Genomic DNA, 26,208 nt, shown 5'->3' with positions numbered 1-26,208 from the left:
CTGTGCTATAAAGGTGGGGGCACTGTGCTATAAAGGTGGGGGCACTGTGCTATAAAGGTGGGGTCACTGTGATATGAAGGAGGGGGCACTGTGATATGAAGGTGGGGGCACTGTGATATGAAGGTGGGGGCACTGTGATATGAAGAAGGGGGCACTGTGATATGAAGGTGGGGGCACTGTGATATAAAGGTGGGGGCACTGTGATATGAAGGAGGGGGCACTGTGATATGAAGGTGGGGGCACTGTGATATGAAGGTGGGGGCACTGTGATATAAAGGAGGGGGCACTGTGATATAAAGGAGGGGGCACTGTGATATGAAGGAGGGGGCACTGTGATATGAAGGAGGGGGCACTGTGACATAAAGGTGGGGGCACTGTGATATGAAGGAGGGGGCACTGTGCTATAAAGGTGGGGGCACTGTGCTATAAAGGAGGGGGCACTGTGATATGAAGGAGGGGGCACTGTGATATAAAGGTGGGGGTACTGTGACAGCCTGCTTTACAGATCATTCCCCTTTACATCACAGTGCCCTTTACAGTGCAGTCCTCTAATGTAAAGGGGGGGGGGGTGTGAAGTAAAAGGGAATGCTTTGTAAAGGGGGCTGTAATGTAATGGGGGGGCTGTGATGTAAAGGGGGGCTCTGATGTGAGGGGGACCTGTTCTGTAAAGGGAGGTTGTGATGCAGAGGGGCTGAGAATCGACTCTGTAACAACTACTCCAACACTCCGACACAGAATGTCAGAAACCAGGTAAATATAGTAAGCTTAGTCAAAGCATAGCCAGAGTTCAGTAACCAGATCGGGTAGTCAGCTAAGCCAGAAGTCAGGGATCCAAGTAGAGGAACAGCAAGCAGGATAAGGAGCTAGAAGGGATGTCAGCAAAGCCAGTATTTAAACAGGAATGCAGGAGAAGGTTTCTTGTGATGTGACCAAGGCGAAGGCAGGAATGAAATGAGCTGGAAATCTTTAAGTAGGCGGGACTAACGAGCAGATCCACAAAAGCGGGTTAACTGTGGAGAGAGATGGGAGCTGGCAATTGGCCGACAGCTGAGCGGCCAGCTCAGAGAAGGAAGGGCTGAGCAGAGAACAAGTAGAGCTGGGCAATGAAAGGGATAGAGTACCGGGAATAAGGAGCTCCAAGTCCCTTCTGCAGAGTATGCCGGATTTGCCTCCAGTCCAACCATCCACCCCGCATGGGAACTAACCCTGGATGGGGGGGGGGGGGTCAAATGCGACCCTCTCCCAGTCTTTCATCCCTTCCCGCCTCCTAAATCGTATGAATCGGAAAACAAGCAATGCTTATCATTGCATAATAACAATAAGTTGTAACATTGGGGTAACAACTGAAGTCTGCCTAATTCAGGTCATTTCATCTAGAGCTTATCTGCATAACTGTCAAAATGGAGTATCCAGAACCGATAGTTGTTTCTTCATCAATTTTTCGTAGCTTAAAGTATGAATAAGGGACAATACCTGGGAGTCTAGACCCCTATAAGGTTAGAAAGGGTTACGGGAAGGGGTAGGGGAGGTAGGCGAGGTGTTCTTGGACTAATGTAAGTGAGATTGCATCTGGAGTCCATTCTGTACTTTTTTTTATATGCAGGTTGCATTTATGGATTGAGTATTAGACATCTATTAGACTTTTGCGGATTCCTCCTTTTGAGGTCTCTCGCACCCTCAGGTCAAGCTCTGTTGATTGTTGGACAGCCTGCTGAATTCAGCTGATTCTGAAACTGTATAGTGCTTCCAACATGCCCAAGGTTTGCAGAATTTGGTATGTGTTTCCCTGGCCTGATGGACTAAATCTTCCATTTCGTCAATCTTGCCTATTCGTTGGAGCCATTCAGAAGTACTGGGGGGGGGGGGGGGGTGCTTTCCTTTCAGTGGAGGGGTATGCACATCTTAGCTGCAGTGATGAGGTGCAGAGTCAAGGACTTTCTGTAGTTTGATTGGGGTAGGGATGTGTGGTGGAGGAGAAATTGTGCCGGTGCGTAAGTTGTTATTTTGGTAATAAGGTGGTGTACATTTTTCCAGAAGGGTTGTATCAGCGGGCATTCCCACCATATGTGGAGAAGTGAGCCATTGGCCATGTTATATCTCAAGCAGAGTGGTGATACGTTAGGATAGTACTTATGAAGTTTATCTGGAGTCCTATACCACCTCGAGTATATTTTGAAACCATTTTCATGTACGGAAACATTCCTCGAACCTTTATGAATGTGGGTATAGATATGTTGCCAGTCCTCTACTGAGAGGTCTACCTCCAATTCCCTTTCCCAGTGTTGGCTAAGTTTGTTCGCTTTAGGATCATGATCAGCGAACATAAGTGAATAAAGATCTGAGATCACGTGTGTCTTTGGGGATCTGATCTGGAGCAGATAGCTTTGAAACTGGTGTGATCCCTGCACCATGTGTCTAGTGGTTTGGCGCAATTTAGAAAGTACCTAATCTGTAGGTATTTGAAGAAGGTGATGGAGTGGTCCAGGATTTTAGATGAGAGAGCGTGGAATTGTAGACATTTGCCTCTTTAAAAAAAAGTTTTCAGCCCGGAGAGATGTCTCTGGGGTTCTGTGGCTAACGCTGTGAAGAGGGAGATCGGGGGAAATTCTGGGTTACTGTCAGTTGGGGTCAGGGGTCCGGGGGAGGATGCAATATTCAGTTTTTTTACATGCTGTCCTGAAGCTTTGTGTAGTGTAGGGCCAATTATAGGATGGTTGGTACTCTATTTTGGGATTAAAGTCGGCTTGATCCATGTTGAATGGCTAATCGGTACTTGGAAGAATGAGTCTTTGAGTTTATTCCAGTCTTTGGTGTTGGCGTGGACATGCCAGTCTACCACTCTAGTCAGGTGGCACAACCAATAGTATTTATTTAGGTCTGGGAGGCTGAGCCCCCCCCCCCCCCCCTGTCAATTTAGGGGTCACTAATCTATTCCAGCCCAACCGAGGATGCTTGGAGAGCCAGATGAAATTCTTGAAAATCTGCCTGTATGAGGAAAAGGACATTCATCTTGATAATGGCCGCTCTCCCGTACCAGGAGAAAGGACTCGTTGACCATTTTTTTTTTAAAGATCTTGGATGATTCCCAGGATCGGGAGGAAATTTCTGGAGTATAGTTCGGATAATTTGACCGGGAGCTGGACCCCGAGGTAGGTAATGGCGTGTGAGTCCCAACCAAAGGGGAAGTTATTTTGGCAGTGAGTTAAAGAGGATTGAGGAAGAGATATATTCAGCGCTCGTGATTTTGAAAAAATTGATTTGGAGGTTGGAGAGTGTGTTTGAATAGAGAAAAGTCTTTCAGTAGGTTGGGAATTGAGGTAATGGGATCGGTGAGGAACATCAAAATGTCATCTGCATAAGCTGATAATTTGTATTGATGGCCTTTTGGTTCGACTACTTTTAATGTCAGGATTAGCTCTTAGTGTGTGGAGCAGGGGTCCTGTCAGGGCTGGGCTCAGCCCTTCCTTCTCTGAGCTGGCCGCTCAGCTGTCGGCTAATTGCCAGCTCCTATCTGTCCATAGTTATTCAGCTGTTGATGATATCCTGCTCGTCAGTTCTGCCTACTTAAGCCGTCCAGTCCAGAGGATCTCTGCCTTTGCCTTGGTCAACATCACAGAAATGATCTCCTGCGATCCTGTTCAAGACTTGCTTTGCTGACATCCCTTCTGGCTCCAGATTCTGCTTGCTGTTCCACTACATTGATCCCTGACGTTTTGGCTTGTCTGACTATCCGTTCCGATTACTGAACTTTGGCTATGTTTTGACTACGTTTGTTTTTACTTTTATTATTAAACAAGTGTGATTTAACTGTACTTCTGTCTCGGCCTGATTTCATGGTTCCTGGCAGGTTCTAAGGTCAGCACAAATATGAGAGGGGTCGGGGGCAACCCTGTCGCGTCCCGTTCGACAGGTGGCTGTTGGAATTGAATATAAAGCAAGGATAAATTGGAGCATGCGATCGCATGTGCCTAGCGCTTTGAGAGCTTCTGTCATATAGTCCCAAGCCACTCTGTCGAAACGCCTTCTCAAATGATAGGAAGAAGCCCGGTTGGCGGGATGAGTTTTTTGCAGGTACCTCCAAAACGTGGAGATATGTACATGTATTGCAGATTTGTGCTGTATGTTTTATTTTGCCATGACATACCGTACCCTTTATTTGATACAGTCAAATATTTAAAGGTAAAATTGTTGCTTGTGTTTTTACAAGTTTAAAAATTTTGAATTTTTTTTATTGTTTATTCCTTTTAGGTACCATCTGTTAAACCTCCTGCAGAAATTCGGAAACGTGAAGCAGTTTGATTTCCTGTTTCACAAGTCCGGCCCCCTAGAAGGTCAACCCCGGGGCTACTGCTTTGTAAATTTTGAGACTAAACTGGTAAGTTTCTACAATGCTCTTCTGTCGTCGTTCCCCCCCCCCCACCCCCCCCCATGCTGTGTAACTAATAACCGTCTCAACCACTTGCCACCCAGGCCAGTTCTGACATTTCTCTCCTATTTTTGTTTTGGAAAATTATATATATATATATATATAACACACACACCGTGATCCGAAAAAAAATACTTCCCCCCCCTGCTGATTTTGTACATTTGCCCACTGACAAAGAAATGATCAGTCTATAATTTTGATGGTCAGTTTATTTTATCAGTGAGAGACAGAACAACAACAAAAAGATCCAGAAAGATTCATTTCAAAAAAGTTATGAATTGATTCGCATTTTAATGAGGGAAATAAATATTTGACTCCTTCGCAAAACATGACTTAGTACTTTGGTGGCAAAACCCTTGTTGGCAATCACAGAGGTCAGACGTTGCTTGTAGTTGGCCCCACCAGGTTTGCTCACATCTCAGGGGGGATTTTGTCCCACTCTTCTTTGCAGATCCTCTCCAAGTCATTAAGGTTTCCAGGCTGACGTTTGGTAACTCGAACCTTCAGCTCCCTCTATATATTTTCCATGGGATTAGGGTCTGGAGACTGGCTAGGCCACTCAAGGACCTTAGTGTGATTCTTCTTGAGCCACTCCTTTGTTGCCTTGGCCGTGTGTTTTGGGTCATTGTCATGCTGGAATACCCATCCACAACCCATTTTCAATGCCCTGGTTGAGGGAAGGAGGTTCTCACCCAAGATTTGATGGTACATGGCCCCGTCCATCGTCCCTTTGATGCGGTGAAGTTGTCCTGTCCCCTTAGCAGAAAAACACCCCCAAAACATAACGTTTCCACCTCCATGTATGACGGTGGGGATGGTGTTCTTGGGGTCATAGGCAATATTCCTCCTCCTCCAAACACGGCGAGTTGAGTTGATGCCAAAGAGCTTGATTTTGGTCTCATCTGACCACAACACTTTCACCCAGTTCTCCTCTGAATCATTCAGATGTTTATTAGCAAACTTCAGACGGTCCTGTACTTGTGATTTCTTGAGCAGGGGGATCTTGCAGGAACTGCTGGATTTCAGTCCTTCACGGTGTAGTGTGTTACCAGTTGTTCTCTTGGTGACTATGGTCCCAGCTGCCTTGAGATCTTTGACAAGATTCTCCCGTGTAGTTCTGGGCTGATTCCTCACCGTTCTCATGATCATTGAAACTCCACAAGGTGAGATCTTGCATGGAGCCCCAGACCGAGGGGGATGAGTTATTTTGTGTTTCTTCCATTTGCGATTAACCACACCAACTGTTGTCACCCTCTCACCAAGCTGCTTGGCGATGGTCTTGTAGCCCATTCCAGCCTTGTGTAGGTCTACAATCTTGTCCCCGACATCCTTGGACAGCTCTTTGGTCTTGGCCCATGGTGGAGAGATTGGAATCTGATTGATTCTGTGGACAGGTGTCTTTTATACAGGTAACAAGCTGATATTAAGAGCATTCCCTTTAAGAGAGAGTGCTCCTAATCTCAGCTCGTTACCTGTATAGGAGCCAGAAATCTTGCTGATTGATAGGAGATCAAATACTTATTTCACTCATTAAAATGCAAATCAATTTATAACTTTTTTGAAAAGGGTTTTTCTGGATATTTTTGTTATTCTGTCTCTCACTGTTATAATAGACCGAACATTAAAATTATAGACCGATCGTTTCTTTGTTACTTTTTACCCTCCACTGTTCGTGCGTATATATATATATATATATATATGTGTGTGTGTGTGTGTGTGTGTGTGTGTGTGTGTGTGTGTGTGTGTAATAAATAAATATATATATATATATATATATATATATATATAAAATTTATAAATATATATATATATATATTTAAAAAGTTTTGAAATTATTTTTCTTTGTCCCTTTTTTTTGACATCACAGAAACCTGACATTTTAACAGGGGTGTGTAAACTTTTTATATCCACTGTGTGTGTTATATAAAAAGTTTACACACCCCTGTTAAAATGTCAGGTTTCTGTGATGTCAAAAAAAAGGGACAAAGAAAAATAATTTCAAAACTTTTTAAACCTTTTAATGTGGGCTATAAACTGTACAACTCAATTCAAAAACAAACTGAAATCTTTTTGGGGGGGGGGGGGAGTAAAAATAAAAAACTAAATGTGGTTGCATAAGTGTGCACACCCTCTTATAACTCGGGATGTAGCCGTGTTCAGAATGAAGCAATCACATTAAAACTCATGTTAAGTAAGAGCCAGTACACACCTGCCATCATTTAGAGTGCCTCTGAATAACCCCAAATAAAGTTCCGCTGTTCTAGTAGGTCTTTCCTGACATTTTCTTAGTTGCACCCTACAGAACAAGCCATGGTCCGCAGAGAGCTTCCAAAGCATCAGAAGGATCTCATTGTTAAAAGGTATCAGTCAGGAGAAGGGTACAAAGGAATGTCCAAGGCACTAGATATACAATGGAACACAGTGAAGAAAAAATATGGCACAACAGTGACATTACTAAGAATTGGACGTCCCTCCAAAATTGACAAGAAGAAAACTGGTCAGGGAGGCTGCCAAGAGGCCTACAGCAACATTAAAGGAGCTGCAGGAATATCTTGACAAGTACTGTCTGTGTGATACATGTGACAACAATCTCCCGTATTCTTCATATGTCTGGGCTATGGGGTAGAATGACAAGACGGAAACCTTTTCTTACCAAGAAAAACATCCAAGCCCGGCTAAATTTTCCAAAAACACACCTGAAGTCTCCCAAGAGCATGTGGGAAAATGTGTTCTGATCTGATGAAACCAAGGGTGAACTTTTTTGGCCATAATTCCAAGATATGTTTGGCGCAAAAACAACACTGCCCATCACCAAAAGAACACCGTACCCACTGTGAAGCATGGTGGTGGCAGCATCATGCTTTGGGGCTGTTTCTTCTTCAGCTGGAACAGAGGCCTTAGTCAAGGTAGAGCGAATTTTCTACAGTTCCAAATACCAGTCAATATTGGCACAAAACCTTCAGGATTCTGCTAGATAGCTGAACACGAAGAGGAACTATATCTTTCAGTATGACAACGACCCAAAGCATACATCCAAATCAACAAAGGAATGTCTTCACCAGAAGAAGATTAAAGTTTTGGAATGGCCCAGCCAGAGCCTAGACCTGAATCCCATTGAAAATCTGTGGGGTGATCTGAAGAGGGCTGTGCATGGGAGATGTCCTCGCAATCTGACAGATTTGGGGTGTTTTTGCAAAGAAGGGCGGGCAAATATTTGCCAAGTCTAGGTGTGCCATGCTGATAGACTCATACCCAAAAAGACTGAGTGCTGGAATAAAATCAAAAGGTGCTTCAACAAAATATTAGTTTAAGGGTGTGCAGACTTAAGCAACCATATTATTTTAGTTTTTTATTTTTACTTCCCTCCACCTAAAAGGTTTCAGTTTGTTTTTCAACTGAGTTGTACAGTTTATAGGTCACGTTAAAGGTGGAAAAAGTTCTGAAATTACTTCTTTGTCTCATTTTTTACATCACAGAAACCTGACATTTTACCAACCCGGGGTGTGTAGACTTTTTATATCCACTGTAGGTCCACACATGGGGTGACCCTTTTACTATTCTGATCAAGACTTAATATCCGTTTTTAGTCAATTTCTATCCAAGTTATCGTTCTGTTTTTTTTTTTTGCTTTGAACAGGAAGCAGAAAAAGCCATTCAACGTCTCAATGGGAAGATGGCCTTGTCCAAGAAGTTGGTTGTCAGATGGGCCCATGCACAGATAAAGGTATTGATAATACACACCTCTCTAACTTTGGTTTTGATAGAGTGGAAGAACCTAAGAAATCCTGAACCTAAGAAATCAAAGATTTGCTATGTTAGGTCAGTGGTCTACAAACTGCAGCCCCGGTGGGGCCAGATGTGGCCCTTTTGGTTGCCTTTATCTGCTCCCCGCCATTACAGTAAAGCATCTATAGCTGCGTAAATTGCGTAGCTTGTAGACCAGCCATTCTCAACCACGGTTCCTCCTCGGTTGGCTAAGGGTTCCTTGAGCTGTGGCTAAATGACCTCCCATCTGATGGGACCTTCATAGTTCCAGGTTCAACACCACTTGGCAGCAGAGCCAGTGAAGATGACCACCTTATCACCACTGCAAGTGGAGCATTTCTCCCACTGACCTCCACCTCTGTAAGGGGTGCTTTTCCAATAACCCCTGATAGACTAATCCCCGGGGGGGTTCTCTGAGACCTGAATATTATTTCTTGGGTTACTCTGGGGTAAAAAAAAACATTGAGAAAGGCGGTTGTAGACGATATAACTTTCACACACACCCATTAAGTAGTGGACATGTATGGATTATACCAGAAGATATTCATAACCGTTATTAATAATGATCTGTTTTATTCTTTCAGAGGTTCGATAATTACAAAAGTGAAAAGGTTTTACCGATCAGTCTAGAACCTTCATCAAGCACTGAGCCAGCACAGTCCTCCCTCAGGTAAGTACAATGGGTTGTCTTTATAAGTTCTGAAGGGACTGCTGTGTTTATATTTAGAGGATCTATTACAGGGGTCTCCAAACTTTCTAAACAAGGGGCTGGTTTACTGTCCTTCAGACCTTTGGGGGCTGGACTGTGGCTATCGGGAGTACAAAATGTCTTAGCGTCAGTGGGAGTAAAGCATCCCCCATCATTGGTGTCGTTGGGAGGAATTGTGCCCCATCGTTGGTGTCATTGGGCCCCATTGTTGGTGTCATTGGGAGGAATTGGGCCCCATCACTTGTGTAATTCGGTTCCATTGTTGGTGTCATTGGGCCCCATTGTTGGTGTCGTTAGGAGGAATTGTGCCCCATCATTGGTGTCATTGTGCCCCATTGTTGGTGTCATTGGGAGGAATTGGGCCCCATCACTTGTGTAATTGGGTTCCCTTGTTGGTGTCAATAGGAGAAATTGTGCCCCATCATTGGTGTCATTGGGCCCCATTGTTAGTGCCTTTGGGCCCCGTTGTTGGTGCCATTGGGCCCCGTTGTTGGTGCCATTGGGCCCCGTTGTTGGTGCCATTGGGCCCCGTTGTTGCTGTCATTGGGCCCCGTTGTTGCTGTCATTGGGCCCCGTTGTTGCTGTCATTGGGCCCCGTTGTTGCTGTCATTGGGCCCCGTTGTTGCTGTCATTGGGCCCCGTTGTTGCTGTCATTGGGCCCCGTTGTTGCTGTCATTGGGCCCCGTTGTTGCTGTCATTGGGCCCCGTTGTTGCTGTCATTGGGCCCCGTTGTTGCTGTCATTGGGCCCCGTTGTTGGCGTCATTGGGCCCCGTTGTTGGCGTCATTGGGCCCCGTTGTTGGCGTCATTGGGCCCCGTTGTTGGCGTCATTGGGCCCCGTTGTTGGCGTCATTGGGCCCCGTTGTTGGTGTCATTGGGAGGAATTGGGCCCCATTACTTGTGTAATTGGGTTCCATTGTTGGTGTCAATAGGAGAAATTGTGCCCCATCATTGGTGTCATTGGGCCCCATTGTTAGTGCCATTGGGCCCCTTTGTTGGTGCCATTGGGCCCCGTTGTTGGTGCCATTGGGCCCTGTTGTTGGTGCCATTGGGCCCCGTTGTTGGTGCCATTGGGCCCCGTTGTTGGTGCCATTGGGCCCCGTTGTTGGTGCCATTGGGCCCCGTTGTTGGTGCCATTGGGCCCCGTTGTTGGTGCCATTGGGCCCAGTTGTTGCTGTCATTGGGCCCCGTTGTTGCTGTCATTGGGCCCCGTTGTTGCTGTCATTGGGCCCCGTTGTTGCTGTCATTGGGCCCCGTTGTTGCTGTCATTGGGCCCCGTTGTTGCTGTCATTGGGCCCCGTTGTTGCTGTCATTGGGCCCCGTTGTTGCTGTCATTGGGCCCCGTTGTTGCTGTCATTGGGCCCCGTTGTTGCTGTCATTGGGCCCCGTTGTTGCTGTCATTGGGCCCCGTTGTTGCTGTCATTGGGCCCCGTTGTTGCTGTCATTGGGCCCCGTTGTTGCTGTCATTGGGCCCCGTTGTTGCTGTCATTGGGCCCCGTTGTTGCTGTCATTGGGCCCCGTTGTTGGCGTCATTGGGCCCCGTTGTTGGCATCATTGGGCCCCGTTGTTGGCATCATTGGGCCCCGTTGTTGGCATCATTGGGCCCTGTTGTTGGCATCATTGGGCCCTGTTGTTGGCGTCATTGGGCCCTGTTGTTGGCGTCATTGGGCCCCCGTTGTTGGCGTCATTGGGAGGAATTGGGCCCCATTACTTGTGTAAATGGGTTCCATTGTTGGTGTCAATAGGAGAAGTTGTGCCCCATCATTGGTGTCATTGGGTCCAGTTGTTGGTGTCATTGGGAGGCATTGTGCCCCATCAGTATTTTTTGGTAGAAAATTACTTAGAACCCCCAAACATGATATATTTTTATAGGCCCTGGAGCGGTGATGGCAAACCTTGGCACCCCAGATGTTTTCGACCTACATTTCCCATGATACTCATGTACTCTGCAGTGTAGTTGAACATCATGGGAAATGTAGTTCCAAAACATCTGGGGTGCCAAGGTTCTCCATCACTGGCCTAGAGAATAAAATGATGCGTGTTGCATTTTTTTTATGTCACACAGTATTATGCAGCGGTTTTGCAAATGAAATGAAATGTAAAAAAAAAATACACTTTAATGAACTAAAAAAAACAAAACACAATATGTACCCCAATTTATTTGTAAAATATAAAAGATGATGTTACACCGAGTAAATAGATACCCAACAGGTCAGACTTTAAAACAGCACACACTTGTGGAATGGCAACAAAGTTTGGTACTTAAAAATCTCCATGGGCGACGCCTTAAACACCTTTTACAGGTTACCAGTTTAGAGTTACAGAGGAGGACTAGTGCTAGAATTATTGCTCTCGCTCTACCGATCGCGGCGATACCTCACATGTGGTGCCAGCACCGTTTACATATGTGTGTGTGATGGATTGGGGGGGGTTGGGCGCTTTTACTTTTTTATTTTACTTTTTAATGTGAAGGGGGAGACTGAGGACACTGATGTAAAGAAGGAGTTGTGATGTGTGAGGGAGCTGAGGACACTGATGTAAAGAAGGAGTTGTGATGTGCGAGGGGACTGAGGACACTGATGTAAAGAAGGAGTTGTGATGTGTGAGGGAGCTGAGGACACTGATGTAAAGAAGGAGTTGTGATGTGCGAGGGGACTGAGGACACTGATGTGTGCTGTGAAGTGCAGAGGGGACTGAGGACACTGATTTAAAGGGGGGGGGTCTGTGATGTACAAGGAGGGACTGAGAACACTGATGTAAAGGGGGGACTGTGATGTGGAGGGGGCTGTGATGTACAGGGTGGGACTGAGGACACTGATGTAAAGGGGGGTGGGGGCTGTGATGTGCAGGGAGGGGGCCGACTGAGGACACTAAAGGAAAGGGAGCTGTGATGTGCAGGGGGCTGTGATGTGCAGGGGGGTGACTGAGGACACTGATGTAAAGGGGGGACTGTGATGTGCAGGGGGCTGTGATGTACAGGGGGGAGACTGAGGACATTGATGTAAAGGGGGAGGGGTCTGGGATGTGCAGGGGGGGACTGAGGACACTGATGTAAAGGGGGGACTGTGATATGGAGGGGGCTGTTATGTACAGGGGGGGACTGAGGACACTGATGTAAAGGGGGACTGTAATGTGAAGGGGGGGGGGGGCTGTGATGTAAAGAGAGGAGGGGGCTGTGATGTGCAGGAGGGGAGGGGCTGAGGACATTAATGTAAAGAGAGAGGCTGTTATGTGCAGGGGGACTGAGGACACTGATGTAGAGGGGCGGGGGGACTGAGGACACTGATGTAGAGGGGGACTGTGATTTGCAGAGGGAAACTGAGGACACTCATGTGAAAAGGGGGACTGTGATGTGAAGGGGGGGGGGGGCTGTGATATGCAGGGGGGGACTGATGACACTGATGGAAAGGGGAGCAGGCTGTGAGGTGCAGGGGGGGGGGGGTGACTGAGAACACTGGAGTAAAGGGGGGACTGTGATGTGGAGGGGGCTGTGATGTACAGGGTAGGACTGAGGACACTGATGTAAAGAAGGTTGGGGGCTGTGATGTGCAGGGGGGGACTGAGGACACTGAAGTTAAGGGAGCTGTGATGTGCAGGGGGGTGACTGAGGACACTGATGTAAAGGGGGGACTGTGATGTGGAGGGGGCTGTGATGTACAGGGGGGAGACTAAGGACACTGATGTAAAGGGGGACTGTGATTTGCAGAGGGAAGCTGAGGACACTCATGTGAAAGGGGGGACTGTGATGTAAAGGGGGAGGGGGCTGTGATTTGCAGGGGGGGAGGACTGAGGACACTGATGTAAAGGGGGCTGTGATGTGCGGGGGCGGGGGGGAGACTGAGGACACTGATGTAAAGGGGGGAGGGGTCTGGGATGTGCAGGGGGGGACTGCAAATGAGAATACTGAGATATTGCGGCAAACATCAGCGCGAGAGCAATAATTCTAGTGCCCCGCCTCCTGTGTAGTGCCTCTAACCTGGTAACCTGTAGAGGACGTTTAAAGCGTCGCCTATGGAGATTTTTAGGTACCGCCATTTTGGCGCCATTCCACGGGCATATCCGCAATTTTAAAGCGTGACGACATGTTTGATATCTATTTTTACTTTGCGTAACATCATCTTTTACAAAAAAAAGGGGGGGATTATATTATCTTTTTTGTGCATTTTTGAAATTTATTTTTTCAAAAAAAAAAAAATTGCGTTTGAAAATATCACGCAACTCACCATTTTATTCTTTAGGGCCTCTGCCTAAAAAAAAAAAAAAAAAAAAAGATATAATGTTTGAGGGGTTGTTTTAGTTTTCTACCCAAAAAAAAAAGAGATTTCTACATGTAGGAGAGGAATGTCAGAGTCGGGCAGCGAGTGGTTAAATTTCCTCGTTTCATGTCATGAATTTTACTAACGTTTCCAGCAGAGTCGATCTGGCGTAGTCGGGATAGTGAATGTTCTGAGGTCTTTAAACAAACAAGTGTTCCTGTGATTGGGCTGATCTGTCAATCTCGGTGGGCAGTCATTGGGGGGGGGAGGGGTAAGGATTGATCAATCAACCTGTGTGTATCCAGGCAGCCAGGAAACGAGAAGGGTAAATGCCGTCTGCTAGCCCCGGGGGCGGTGTGCCGGGCCGGGAAAGGTTAAACTGATTGAGCACTGATTGGTGTGTTGGTTCAACAGGAAACTCATTTACTCCGGGGAGCTCCGGTGAACTTTTAGGTCTGCAGAGGAAGGTCAGACACAATCAAGGAGGAGAAGTGGATATCATGGAGGGGAGGGGGGGGGGGGGGGGGTCTGCTCCGTTTCTGCTTCGCCTCTTGTTTGGGGACTAAAAATGCCTTTTCTCAACCACTTGCCGACCACAATACATATTATACACTCACCGGCCACTTTATTAGGTAGACCTTGTCTGTACCGGGTAGGATCCCTTTGGCCTTCATTCTTGGTGGAATAGATACAACAAGGTTTTGGAAACGTTCCTCAGAGATCTTGGTCCATAGTGACATGATAACATCACACAGTTACTGCAGATTTGTCGGCTGCCACACCCCAAAGGTGCTCTATTGGATGAGATGTGGTGAGTGTGGAGGACATTGGAGGACAGAGACCTCATTGTCCAGTGGTGAGATGATTGGAGCTTTGTGACATGGTGCATTATCCTGCTGGAAGGAGCCATCAGAAGATGGGGACACTGTAGTCATAAAGGGATGGACATGGTCAGCAACAATACTCAGGTAGGTCGTGGGGTTTATATGATGATCAGTTGGTACTAAGGGGCCCAAAGTGTGCCAAGAAAATACACCCCCACCATTACACCCCCCACCACCAGCCTGAACCGGTGATACCCCATCCCCCCACCATTACACCCCCACCACCAGCCTGAACCGGTGATATCCCATCCCCCACACCATTACACCCCCACCACCAGCCTGAACCGGTGATATCCCATCCCCCACACCATTACACCCCCACCACCAGCCTGAACCGGTGATATCCCATCCCCCACACCATTACACCCCCACCACCAGCCTGAACCGGTGATATCCCATCCCCCACACCATTACACCCCCACCACCAGCCTGAACCGGTGATACCCCCCATCCCCCACACCATTACACCCCCACCACCAGCCTGAACCGGTGATACCCCATCCCCCACACCATTACACCCCCACCACCAGCCTGAACCGGTGATATCCCATCCCCCACACCATTACACCTCCACCACCAGCCTGAACCGGTGATATCCCATCCCCCACACCATTACACCCCCACCACCAGCCTGAACCGGTGAGATCCCATCCCCCACACCATTACACCCCCACCACCAGCCTGAACCGGTGATATCCCATCCCCCACACCATTACACCCCCACCACCAGCCTGAACCGGTGATACCCCATCCCCCCACACCATTACACCCCCACCACCAGCCTGAACCGGTGATACCCCATCCCCCACACCATTACACCTCCACCACCAGCCTGAACCGGTGATACCCCATCCCCCACACCATTACACCCCCACCACCAGCCTGAACCGGTGATACCCCATCCCCCACACCATTACACCTCCACCACCAGCCTGAACCGGTGATACAAGACAGGATGGATCCATGCGCCAAATTCTGACCCCACCATCTGAATGTCGGAGCTGAAATCCAGACTCATCAGACCAGGCAACGTTTTTCCAATCTTCTGTCGTCCAGTTTTGGTGATCCTGTGCCAATTGTAGCCTCCGTTTCCTGTTCTTAGCTGACAGGAGTGGCATCCGGTGTGGTCTTCTACTGCTGTAGCCCATCTACTTAAAGGTTGGATGTGTTGTGCATTCAGAGATGGTATTCTGCATACCTTGGATGTAACGAGAGGTTATTTGAGTTACTGTTGCCCTTCTATCATCTGGATCCAGTCTGTCCATTCTCTTCTGACCTCAACAAGGCATTTTCCTCCACACAACTGCCGCTCACTGGATATTTTCTCTTTTTCCCACCATTCTCTGTAAACCCGAGAGATGGCTGTGTGTGAAAATCCCAGAAACACTCAGACCGGCCCGTCTGGCACCAACAACCAGGCCACGTTCAAAGTCACTTCAAATTCCTTTCTTCCCCATTCTGATGGTCGGTTTGAACGTCGGCAAGTCGTCTTCACCACGTCTAGATGCCTAAATGCATTAAGTTGCTGCCATGTGATTGGCTGAGTAGTAATTTGTGTTACCGAGCAATTGAACAGGTGTACCTAATAAAGTGGCCGGTGAGTTTATATGTTGAGGTTTACTGGGATTATGGCTGAAGCTATCGGCCATAATCCTGTATTGTGTTTTTTTTATCAGCCGGTAGCAGGCTTTCTCATGAGCCGCTGGAACGCTTTCAGAAGTGACGGGAGGGAACGTCCCCTTCCACCGCTTGCCGGTGTTTCTCAGGGTTACTGTTTTCTGCCGGTTTGCTTAAGAAACGATCCGACAGTGCGGCCGGCTGCTCCCATAGGGGTTCAAAGAATAGATCTGCTTTCATTCCCTCTATGGCCTTGGAGGACTGGAGCCACGGTCATGATGTCACTTCTGGTCCAGGCTGGAAGTACACAAATGTTTGTTTTTTTTTGTTTTGTTTTTTTAAAAGCAAAAATTTATTTATTTTTTTAATCTTTTCCTATCAGTGCCCATCAGTGCAGCCTCACCAGTGCCCACCAGTGAAGTCTCACTAGTGCATCCTTACCAGTGTAGTCTCACCTGTGCCCACCAGTGTATCCTCACCAGTGCAACCTCACCAGTGCCCACCAGTGTATCCTCACCAGTGCATCCTCACCAGTGTAGTCTCACCTATCCTCACCAGTGCATCCTCACCAGTGTAGCCTCACCAGTGCCCACCAGTGTAGCCTCACCAATGCAGCCTCACCTGTGCCCACCAGTGTAGCCTTACCTGTACTCACCAGTGTAGCCTTACTTGTGCCCACCAGGGTAGCCTTACCAGTGCGGCCTTACCCTTGTAGCCTCATCTGTGCCCACCCGTGTAGCCTCACCTGTGCCCACCCGTGTAGCCTCACCTGTGCCCACCCGTGTAGCCTCACCTGTGCCCACCCGTGTAGCCTCACCTGTGCCCACCCGTGTAGCCTCACCTGTGCCCACCCGTGTAGCCTCACCTGTGCCCACCCGTGTAGCCTCACCTGTGCCCACCCGTGTAGCCTCACCTGTGCCCACCCGTGTAGCCTCACCTGTGCCCACCCGTGCAGCCTCCCCAGTGCCCACCAGTGTAGCCTTACCAGTGCAGCCTCCCCAGTGCCCACCAGTGTAGCCTTACCAGTGTAGCCTCACCTGTGCCCATCAGTGTAGCCTCATCTGTGCCCACCAGTGTAGCCTTACCCGTGTAGCCTCACCTGTGCCCACCAGTGTAGCCTTACCAGTGCAGCCTCACCAGTGCCCACCAGTGAAAGAAAAAAAAATGACCTGTTTCCAAAATTTTATAATAAACTATGAAAATGTTAGGATTTTTTTTTCTACATTTTCGGTCTTTATTCGTTTATTTAGCAAACGAAATAAAAAAAACCCAGCGGTGATTAATTGCCACCAAAAGAAAGCTCTATTTGTGTTGGAAAAAAAATGATAACAATTGACTTTGGATACCATTGGCCGCGCAATTGTCATTTTAAGTGTGACAGCGTGGAAAGCTGTCCTGGGCAGGAAGGGGGTAAAAGTGCCCGGCAGGCAAGTGGTTACAGATAAAGAAGAAATGTGGGATCCTTTTGACCCCAGATCTCTGCATAAAGAGGACCTGTCATTTTTATTTCTATTATTTTTTGAAATAGGTATAAAAGTGATCAAAAAAAAAAAAAGTTAAAGGGACATTCACAGAAACCCCTGTATTATGTGAGCACATTGACAAAATACAAAGTCTTCTGTGAATAGGCAGGAGCAGGTGTTGCTGCAGCTATGCCTGCTTCTTTCCTCCTCCTGCCCATTTATAGGAGCCTTTGTATTATGTGAGCACATTCATATAATACAAAGGCTTTTGTGAATAGGCAGCAAAGTGTTGAGGCAGGTATCGCTACAGCAGCTATGACCTCCCCATTCACGGAAGCCTTTGTATGATGTGAGCACGTTCACAACATACAAAGGCTTCTGTGAATAATCCGCAAAGGGGAGATTATGTATTGAAATTTTTTTCTCACCTGTTGTTGTGTTTGTATTTTTTTGGTGCAGTGTCAGTGCTAAAATCAAAGCCATCGAGGCCAAGCTGAAAATGATGCAAGAAAATCCCGACAGCGAGTTACCTGGCCAGCCGGCGTACTCTTACTTCAAAGCGTCGGAGAAGAAGAGGAGCATCCCGTATTCTCGTGTTTCCTGGAAATCTAAAAGATGACATCATCGCGTCCTTGCGGATTTCTGAGCGAGACTGAGCACACACACACACACTGATACCTGTAATATTAATAATAATGCAGACCTCATGCCACGCCTTCATCCACAGCAAAGACTTGAATCCTCTTTGGAGGGAGGCTGCTCTGTAATATATGTTTTTTTTTTTTATTTCTTTCGTTCTTGTATGTTGGAATGTGTGTTTGTTAGTATGACTTTTTTCCTTAAGGCTCCTATAACGCTTGTGCGATCTGTCATGCGACTTTGGACACCTAAAGTCGCCAGACAATTTGCAGCCCACGTGTTTCAATTGAAGTCGGTCAAATCTATGCGACTTAAAATCGCAGCGACTTTAAAAAAAGTTCCGGCGCTACTTTGATGTGACATGAATGCTACAGAATGCGAACTCTCAAAAGTCTCATCGTAATGTTAGTGCAACAGCCAATGTCGCCAGCAAGACGAACTCATCTAAAGTTGCATCAAAGTTGCTGCCTATACACTGGTTTCTCTTTAAAAAGGAAAGATTGTTTGGCAATCCAAAATTTAGCAAGCCTTTACAAACACTTTGAGTCTAACGAGGTGCATGCCACCTCGTAGAATTATTTATATTATTCACATAGACAGGTTTATAGTGCTTCCGGAGCGCCCAAAGCTGCTCTCTGTGGTCTCAGCTCCTTCAAGCGTACTGCAATGCCTGCCCTTCCCCTGCTTCTGCCCATTCACAGAAGCCTTTGTATTATGTGATCTTGTTCACAAAATACAGAGGCATCAGTGAATGGGCAGAAGCAGGGGAAGCCCAGGCATACTTGCTGTGTGTGTGTGTGTGTGTGTTTCTCTACTGAGCTCTGCATCTTGAACAGGAGAGCCTCTGCAGCTGCTATGCCTGCCCTTCCTGCCTATTCACATTTTTGTATTATGTGAGCACATTGAAAAAATACAAAACCTTCTGTGAATGGGCAGGAGAAGGGGATGGGCAGGTATCGCTGCAGCTGCTATGCCTGCCCCTTCCCTCCTCCTGCCCATTCATGGAAGCCTTTGTATTATGTGAGCACATTGACAAAATACAAAGATTTCTGTGAATGGGCAGCAGAGAGAGAGAAGGGTGGGCATAGCTGCTGTGTGTGCTTCTCTCCTTTTACAGCGGCAGTGTAATAAACCTGTCACATATGAGTAATAGAGATAAGTCAGGAGGTGACACGCACCAAGTTGGACTTGCCTCACTGCCCCTCCCCTCCTTCTGCCCATTCACAGAAGCCTTTGTATTATGTGAACTCATTCACAAAATACAAAGGCTTCTGTGAATGGGCAGCAGAGGGGAGGGACAGGCATACCTGCTGTGTGTGCTTCTCTCCTCTCACAGCCAAAGTGTGTCCCTTAGGGAGTGCAATAAACCTGTCACATATAAGTAATTGGGATAAGTCCTGGAGGTGACACGCACCTAGTTGGAATTGACTCACTGCCCCTCCCCTCCTCCTGCCCATTCACAGAAGCCTTTGTATTATGTAAACTCATTCACAAAATACAAAGGCTTCTGTGAATGGGCAGCAGAGGGGAGGGAAAGGCATACCTGCTGTGTGTGCTTCTCTCCTCACAGCCAAAGTGTCCTCCTGAGGGGGTGAAATAAACCTGTCACATATAAGTAATAGGGATAAGTCCCGGAGGTGACATGCACCTAGTTGGACTTAACTCACAGTGTGCCTGCACTACTCTGATGCAACTTGAGTGCAATAGACTGCAATGTAAAGACTCCAAAGTCGCATTCCTAATGTTATCAATGCAACAGTCCAAAGCCAAAGTTGCATCCAAGTCGCACCCATCCAAAGTTGCATCAAAGTCGCAATGGCAATCGCACGACTTCGGAGTCGCACAAGGGTGAACGGAGCCTTAAGCTGCCCATACACTGGTCTTTCTTTAATAAGAAAAGATTGTTTGGCAGTCCCAGTTTCTGCAATAGTAATCACTACGGCTTCCTTGGAGTTTTAAAGCAGTATTAAACCCCAAAAGCAAACATTCATTTTATTGCAGCTTACTAGTTCTTAGATGTGACAGCTGCATTCATTTTCTTTTTTTAGGCTTTCTTCCCTTTATTTTCATCTGGTGATACGGCCAATAAGTTTGTTTTTTTTGTTTTTTCAAAAGCACAAGCAGAATATATTAGTTTACATGAATGAGACGAACCAGTTACCACTGACGGGTGCTTACAATGATCAGCTTTTATTTATGTAAAAACGTTATCCCAAAAGGGAAAAAAAAAGCTGCAACTGCTTATATAGTGTGAGCTGTAGTTTGGCTTCAATTTGTTAGTGTATCTAAATCTGCTAGTAGAGCAGCTGCTATGCCCGTCCCGCCCTCCCTGCTGGCCATTCACATAAGCCTTTGTGTTATGTGAGCGCATTGACAAAATACAAAGGCTTCTGTGAAGGGCAGGCATAGCTGCTGTGTGTCCTTTTAACACTCACCTCCCCCCCAGACTGACAATGCTGCTGTCCAAAGTGTGCTCCCTGTTGCTCCTTCATGGGGAGGGGGGGCCCTCTAATACTTCCCTTCTCTTCATTTTGTTAGTGTATCTAAATCTGCTAGGAGAGCAGCTGCTGTGCCCGTCCCTCCCTCCCTGTTGGCCATTCACAGAAGCCTTTGCGTTATGTGAGCACATTGACAAATTACAAAGGCTTCTGTGAATGGGAAGAAGTAGGGGAGGGGCAGGTATTGCTTCAGCTGCTATGCCTGCCCCCTTCCCTCCTCCTGCTATTTATAGAAGCCTTTGTATTATGTGAGTGCATTCACAAAATACAAAGGCTTCTGTGAATGGAAAGGACAGGCATAGCTGCTGTGTGCCCTTTAACACTCACCTCCCCCCCCAGACTGACAATGCTGCTGTCCAAAGGGTCCCCCCTGTTGCTCCTTTATGCAGAGTGTGGGGGCTATAATACAGGAGGTGTGTTACTGGCCAGATCACCAGGTGAAAACAGAGGGGGGAAAAAAGAAGAAAAGTAATGCAGCCAACACATCTGAGTGGTAAGCTGCAATATATTACATTTTTGGTTTTGGGGTTTATTACTCCTTTAATGTGGTTTTAAACCCCCAAAAAAGGAACAGTAGGGGTACATGCTTGTGACCATATGAAAATGTGGCTGGTACGCAGGTTCTTTTTGGCAGGAAGATATAAGGTGCTCCTCGGTAGTGTCGGTTCGTGTTGAATACCTTCGAATGGGACTGCTGTTTGTATAGTATGATGATCTGCTCCAGAACCTCTCCTGGGAGTCTTGATCTGACCATGTCCAGCCCTGGACTGTAGCCTCAGCTGTGTCTGCCCACCAGTCGTCCACCCTTAGGAATTCAGCTACTTTGTAAAAATTGCAGGGATTCCATGAGCTAAGTCTAACGAGGTGCATGCCACCCCATAGACCTATCTCTAATATTCACAGCTGATAGGTTTATTGTGCTCCAGGAAGATAACTTCAGGAGCTGCAACGCTGTTCACTGTGGTCTCAGAGAGAACTGCTATGCCTTCCCACCTCCCCTGCTTCTGCATATTCGCAGAAGCCTTTGTATTATGTGATCTCATTCGCAAAATACAAAGGCTTCTGTGAATGGGCAGAAGCAGGGGAGGCCCGAGCACCTTAAACAGGAGAGCAGCTGCTATGCCTGCCCCTCCCCTCCTCCTGCCCATTCATAGAAATCTTTATATTATATGAGCACATTGACAAAATACAAAGGCTTCTGTGAATGGGCAGAAGGAGGGGAGGGGCAGGTATCGCTGCAGCTGCTATGCCCGCCCCTCCCCTCCTCCTGCCCATTCATAGAAGCCTTTGTATTGCGTGAGCACATTGACAAAATACAAAGGCTTCTGTGAATGGGCAGGAGAAGGGGAGGGACAGGTATCACTGCTATGCCGTCCCCTTCCCTTCTGCCCATTCACAGAAGCCTATTTATTATGTCATCTCGTTCACAAAATACAAATGCTTCTGTGAATGGGCAGAAGCAGGAAAGGCCCAGACATACCTGCAATGTGTGCTTCTCTACTCTTCTGAGCTCTGCATCTTGAAGCTGCCGCTGCAGCTACTATGCCTGCCCCTTCGCAGAAGCCTTTGTATTATGTGAGCACATTGACAAAATACATAGGCTTCTGTAAATGAGCAGGAGGAGGGGAAGGTATCACTTGCAGCTGCTATGCCTGTCCCTCCCTTCCTCATGCTCATTCATAGAAGCCTTTGTATTATGTCAACACACTCACAAAATACAAAGGCTTCTGTGAATGAGCAGCAGAGAGGGAGGGGCGGGCATAGATGCTGTGTGTGTTTCTGCCCTCTCACAGCCAGAATGTAATAAACCTTTCACATATAATTACTAGAGATGAGTCCCGGAAGTGACATGCACCTGGTTGGTCTTCATTCACAGGGTGCCTGCACTTTTTTGCAAAGTTGTTGAATTCAATAGGCAGCAGGCGGAGGTGTTTCATGCGATGGGGGAGATGCTTCGCTTTGTGCCTGTGGCAAAGTTTACTGGTGAAGCAGTAAGGGCTCGTTCACATGTGCTTCGATCTCCGAAGAGCGACCTTGCATTGCTCTTCAGAGAGCATTTGAGAGCATTTCAGATGCATTGTATAACCTCTTCACCACCCACTTTAATCCCTTGAACCCGCAGTAGCGTGCCACAACTGTGTGTATTGCACAAGTTTGCAGAGCTGACCCATTCAGTGGCAGGGGGTTATAATTTCTGGTTTGTGACTGAGGCATGTGTACACCCCTGGCCTCTGCAGATAAAGGGGGGTGGGAGGTGATAATGCAGCTCAACGGCGGGGGATTTACCACCTCTCAACCACTAGCGTGAACAAGCCCTAAAATGCACAAAGGATGTTTTAGGGCTCCTCCCCTCTGCTGCCCATTCACAGAAGCCTTTGTATTTTGTGAATGATGGGGGAATCCCTCCCAGCGGTAATAATGTGGCTCAACCTCTGGGTTTTACCGCCCCTCAACTACTAGCGTGAACAACCCCGTAAATACAAAAAAATATGTAATTTAGGGCTCCCCCCTCTGCTGCCCATTCACAGAAGCCTTTGTATTTTGTGAATGATGGGGGAACCCCTCCCAGCGGGCTCAACCTCTGGGTTTTACCACCCCTCAACCACTAGCGTGAACAACCCCGTAAATACAAAAAAAGATGTATTTTAGGGCTCCTCCCCTCTGCTGGCCATTCACAGAAGCCTTTGTATTTTGTGAATCCCTCCAAGCGGTAATAATGTGGCTCAACCTCTGGGTTTTACCGCCCCTCAATCATTAGCGTGAACAACCCCGTAAATACAAAAAAGATGTATTTTAGGGCTGCTGCCCATTCACAGAAGCCTTTGTATTTTGGGAATGAGTGTTGATAGAGGAATCCCTCCTGTGGAGCCATTGTTTTCTCCCGGCTGGGGAAGCCATCCACGCCAGGGGGGGACAGTGATTATTGCTAGCAATTGCATGTGAAATCCAACAGGCTGGTTGTACCCTAGTTGATCAATCGATTGGTACTTTCAACCTTGCTATACATGGTTTGAATCTCGGCCGGTCCCTGCTGAACCGGACGAGATTTGAACCATCTATGGCCGGCTTAAGCATGTGAATTCAGAACTGCCGATCGCCATCCATCGAGGGCAGGGTGTTTCAGGAGAGTCGCCAATGGGAAGTCCATGACGATCGCTGTAAATGAAATGCTTAGTAAATACAGACACTCTGTATGTTTAGATTTGTTTTTTCTTTTTAATGGAATAAGATACTGTATGTATATACTATATATATAGTGTATTATATTACCGACCTCCAATGCAATGTAACATTTTAAAGATCGGCTGATTTAAAGGTATTACGATCTATAAGCTGATCTCCAGGTCGATCAAAATGTACACATTATTGCAGCTCTGTAATCATTAAAGTGATTCTGAAGGTTTTTTTTTTTTTTTTTAATAAACATATTATATTTACCTGCTCTTTGTAATCATTTTGCACAGAGCAACCCCCGATCCTCCTCTTTTTCCCCCCGCTGGCGCTCTAGGCCCCTCCCCCTACTGATTGCCGCCAGAGCAAGCTGCTTGCTTTTGGGGCTCTCGTGTTCTCTCTCCCAAGTCAATCGATGGACTCACAGAGCGCAGCTTGGCCCTGCCCCCTTCTCTCCTCGCTGGCTGTGATTGACAGCAGCCCTAGCCAATGGCTTCTGCTGCTGCCTCTCTGTCCAATGAGAAGAGAGACAGCTGGAGGAGCAGCGCTGAATCTGGATTGGGCTCAGGTGAGTATATTGGGGGGGGGGGCCGCTTGCAGGTTTTTTTTATCTTAATGCATTCTGTCCATTCGCAGAAGCCTTTCTGTGAATGGGCTTCTGTGAATGGGCAGCAAAGGGGAGGGGTTGGCATAGCTACTGTGACAAACAGAGCACAGCCCTGCCCCCTGCTCTCTCCTCGCTGGGTGTGATTGACAGGAGCCAATGGCTGTCGCTGCTGCCTCTGTCCAATGAGGAGAGAGAGCCGGAGGAGCCTCTGCTGACATTCACATTGCTGCATCAAGATCGGGCTCAAGTAGGTATATGATGGGGGGGGAGCTGCTTGCAGATTTATTTATTTTTACGTTGATGCCCATTCACAGAAGCCTTTGTATTATGTGAACTAATTCACTGAATACAAAGGCTTCTGTGAATGGGCAGCAGAGGGGAGGAGTGGGCATAACTACTGTGTGTGCTTCTCTTTCCTCACAGCCTGAGTGTGTCCTCCCAGGGAGTGCAATAAACCTGTCACGTGTAAGCAATTGAGAGAGGTCCCGGAGGTGACTTGCACCTAATTGGACTTAACTGTGCACCTCGCACCTTTAGAACCACTTTAATATATCATTATATGTATTTTTTTTTAATGTAAGCAGTGTATGTATCTGAATTTTGACCTGGCTCTCGGCCTCTAACAGTCCCTGTACAGCAGAGCTCAGACTGGGAGAGGGAGAAGCAGGGCAAGGAGCCAATCACCGCAAAGAGCACGCTGACAGGAGGAGAGAGCAGAGAAATTGAGCCCATTCAGCGTTCAGTAAAAGGGGAACTGCAGTGGAGGAAGATCAGATCCCCCCCCCACTCTCTCCTGACGGGTAAAGCAGACCCCCCCCCCCCCCCGTATGGACTTCATCTGTGTATTTAGCTATTTGCCTGGAGTTCAGCTTTGATCGCATTGAACCATGCGACACGTATTGATGTATTATAAGAGGGCACATCGAATTATTCACAAATATATGTTTTTATTGATGAGCGGTATTGATTGTAGTGACGTTGTGTCGATGATCGTCTTTTGTGATATGAAATCTGATGTGTGTGTGAGAAGATCGTTTTATCTGAAAGTGGAAGAACATCGAGGGTTTCGACGGAATGTGGTAACTCTTATGTTCTGGCGATGAACCATTTATCCACTTGCAGCCCGCTAACCGTCCATTTACTGCTCGCAGGCGGCACGGCCAGGCCCGGCAACGTACTGGTCGGAGCCCCCCCACGGGAAGCCACGCTGGAACACGGGGCGGAAGTGACGTCACCGGAAAGGAATGGAGGTACCCAAGGAGAAGGGAAACAAGGCAAGGCTATGTGCTCCGAGCATTCTGCACCTTCTACAGGCCTGGTGACGTCACTTCCGCCGTGCGTTCCAGCGTTGCTTCCCGGGGATCCGACCAGTACGTTGCTGGGCCTGGCCGTGCCGCCTGCTAGCATTAAATGGACGGTTGGCTCCGGGCTCCCGAGCCGGCCATCTCCATGCCCAGCAGCCAGGAAACAGATGACAGCGGCCCTGCAGGATGGTAGTAGGAGGATCTACATCTACACATAGTGTGACCAAATGAGCTTTTTCTACGTTTTTACGGCGGAACCTTGGTTTACGAGTAACGCGGTTAACGAGCGTTTTGAAAAGCAAGCAACTTTTTTTTTTTTTTAATTCCTGACTCGGTTTGCGAGTGTTGTCTCGCAAAACGAGTAGGATTCGAGCCAATGGGGTGTGCAGTACTGCATTTGGCCAGAGGTGCCGGGGGGGGGGGGGGGCGCCGGTGACACTCGGAGCCGTTCGGAAATACTTGGCAACACTCGGAAATACTCTGTTTCCGAGCCTTTCTGAGTTTAGCCGAGCTGTCCCCGAGTATTTCAGAGGCTCTCCGGCGCCCCCCACCACCTCTGGCCACATGCGGTATTGCATGCAATAGAAGTCAATGTGGAACGAATTATCTTAGTTTCCATTGACTTCAATGGGGAAACTCGCTTTGATATGCAAGTGCTTTGGATTGCAAGCATTATTATGCTCGTAATCCGAGGTTCCACTGTATTCTTGTTTTTTTTTTTTTTGTAATCTGTCTCCATTAAAAAGGTTTTACTTGGATACTACACTTAGCTGGCGCCTCCTTCCCTCTCTGCTTTCTTCCTTACTCTGTGCTCCAGTAACTTCCCTTATAACTCCTCTGGGAAGGCCGTCCACAAGGTTTAGGAGTGTG

The 26,208-nt window shown here is 47.5% G+C and overlaps 1 protein-coding gene across 3 annotated transcripts in view; it reads left to right on the top strand.

Moving 5' to 3' along the window:
- Positions 1 to 23,659, top strand: part of RBM18 (RNA binding motif protein 18) — a 29,316-nt gene extending 5,657 nt beyond the window's left edge. For all 3 annotated transcript variants that reach the window (XM_073600670.1, XM_073600671.1, XM_073600669.1), the window contains exons 3-6: positions 4,249 to 4,375; positions 8,064 to 8,150; positions 8,776 to 8,861; positions 17,579 to 23,659. In XM_073600670.1, coding sequence (XP_073456771.1) covers positions 4,249 to 4,375; positions 8,064 to 8,150; positions 8,776 to 8,861; positions 17,579 to 17,738 — 460 coding nt within the window. In that variant the 3' untranslated portion in view covers positions 17,739 to 23,659. The remainder of the gene's footprint in view (positions 1 to 4,248; positions 4,376 to 8,063; positions 8,151 to 8,775; positions 8,862 to 17,578) is intronic.
- The last annotated feature ends 2,549 nt before the right edge of the window (positions 23,660 to 26,208 follow it).

Source organism: Aquarana catesbeiana, linkage group LG09 (assembly GCF_042186555.1).
Source record: "Aquarana catesbeiana isolate 2022-GZ linkage group LG09, ASM4218655v1, whole genome shotgun sequence".
Lineage (NCBI taxonomy): Eukaryota > Metazoa > Chordata > Amphibia > Anura > Ranidae > Aquarana > Aquarana catesbeiana.
The sequence above is the reverse complement of the archived record's forward strand: the minus strand, read 5'-3'. Positions and strand labels throughout refer to the sequence as shown.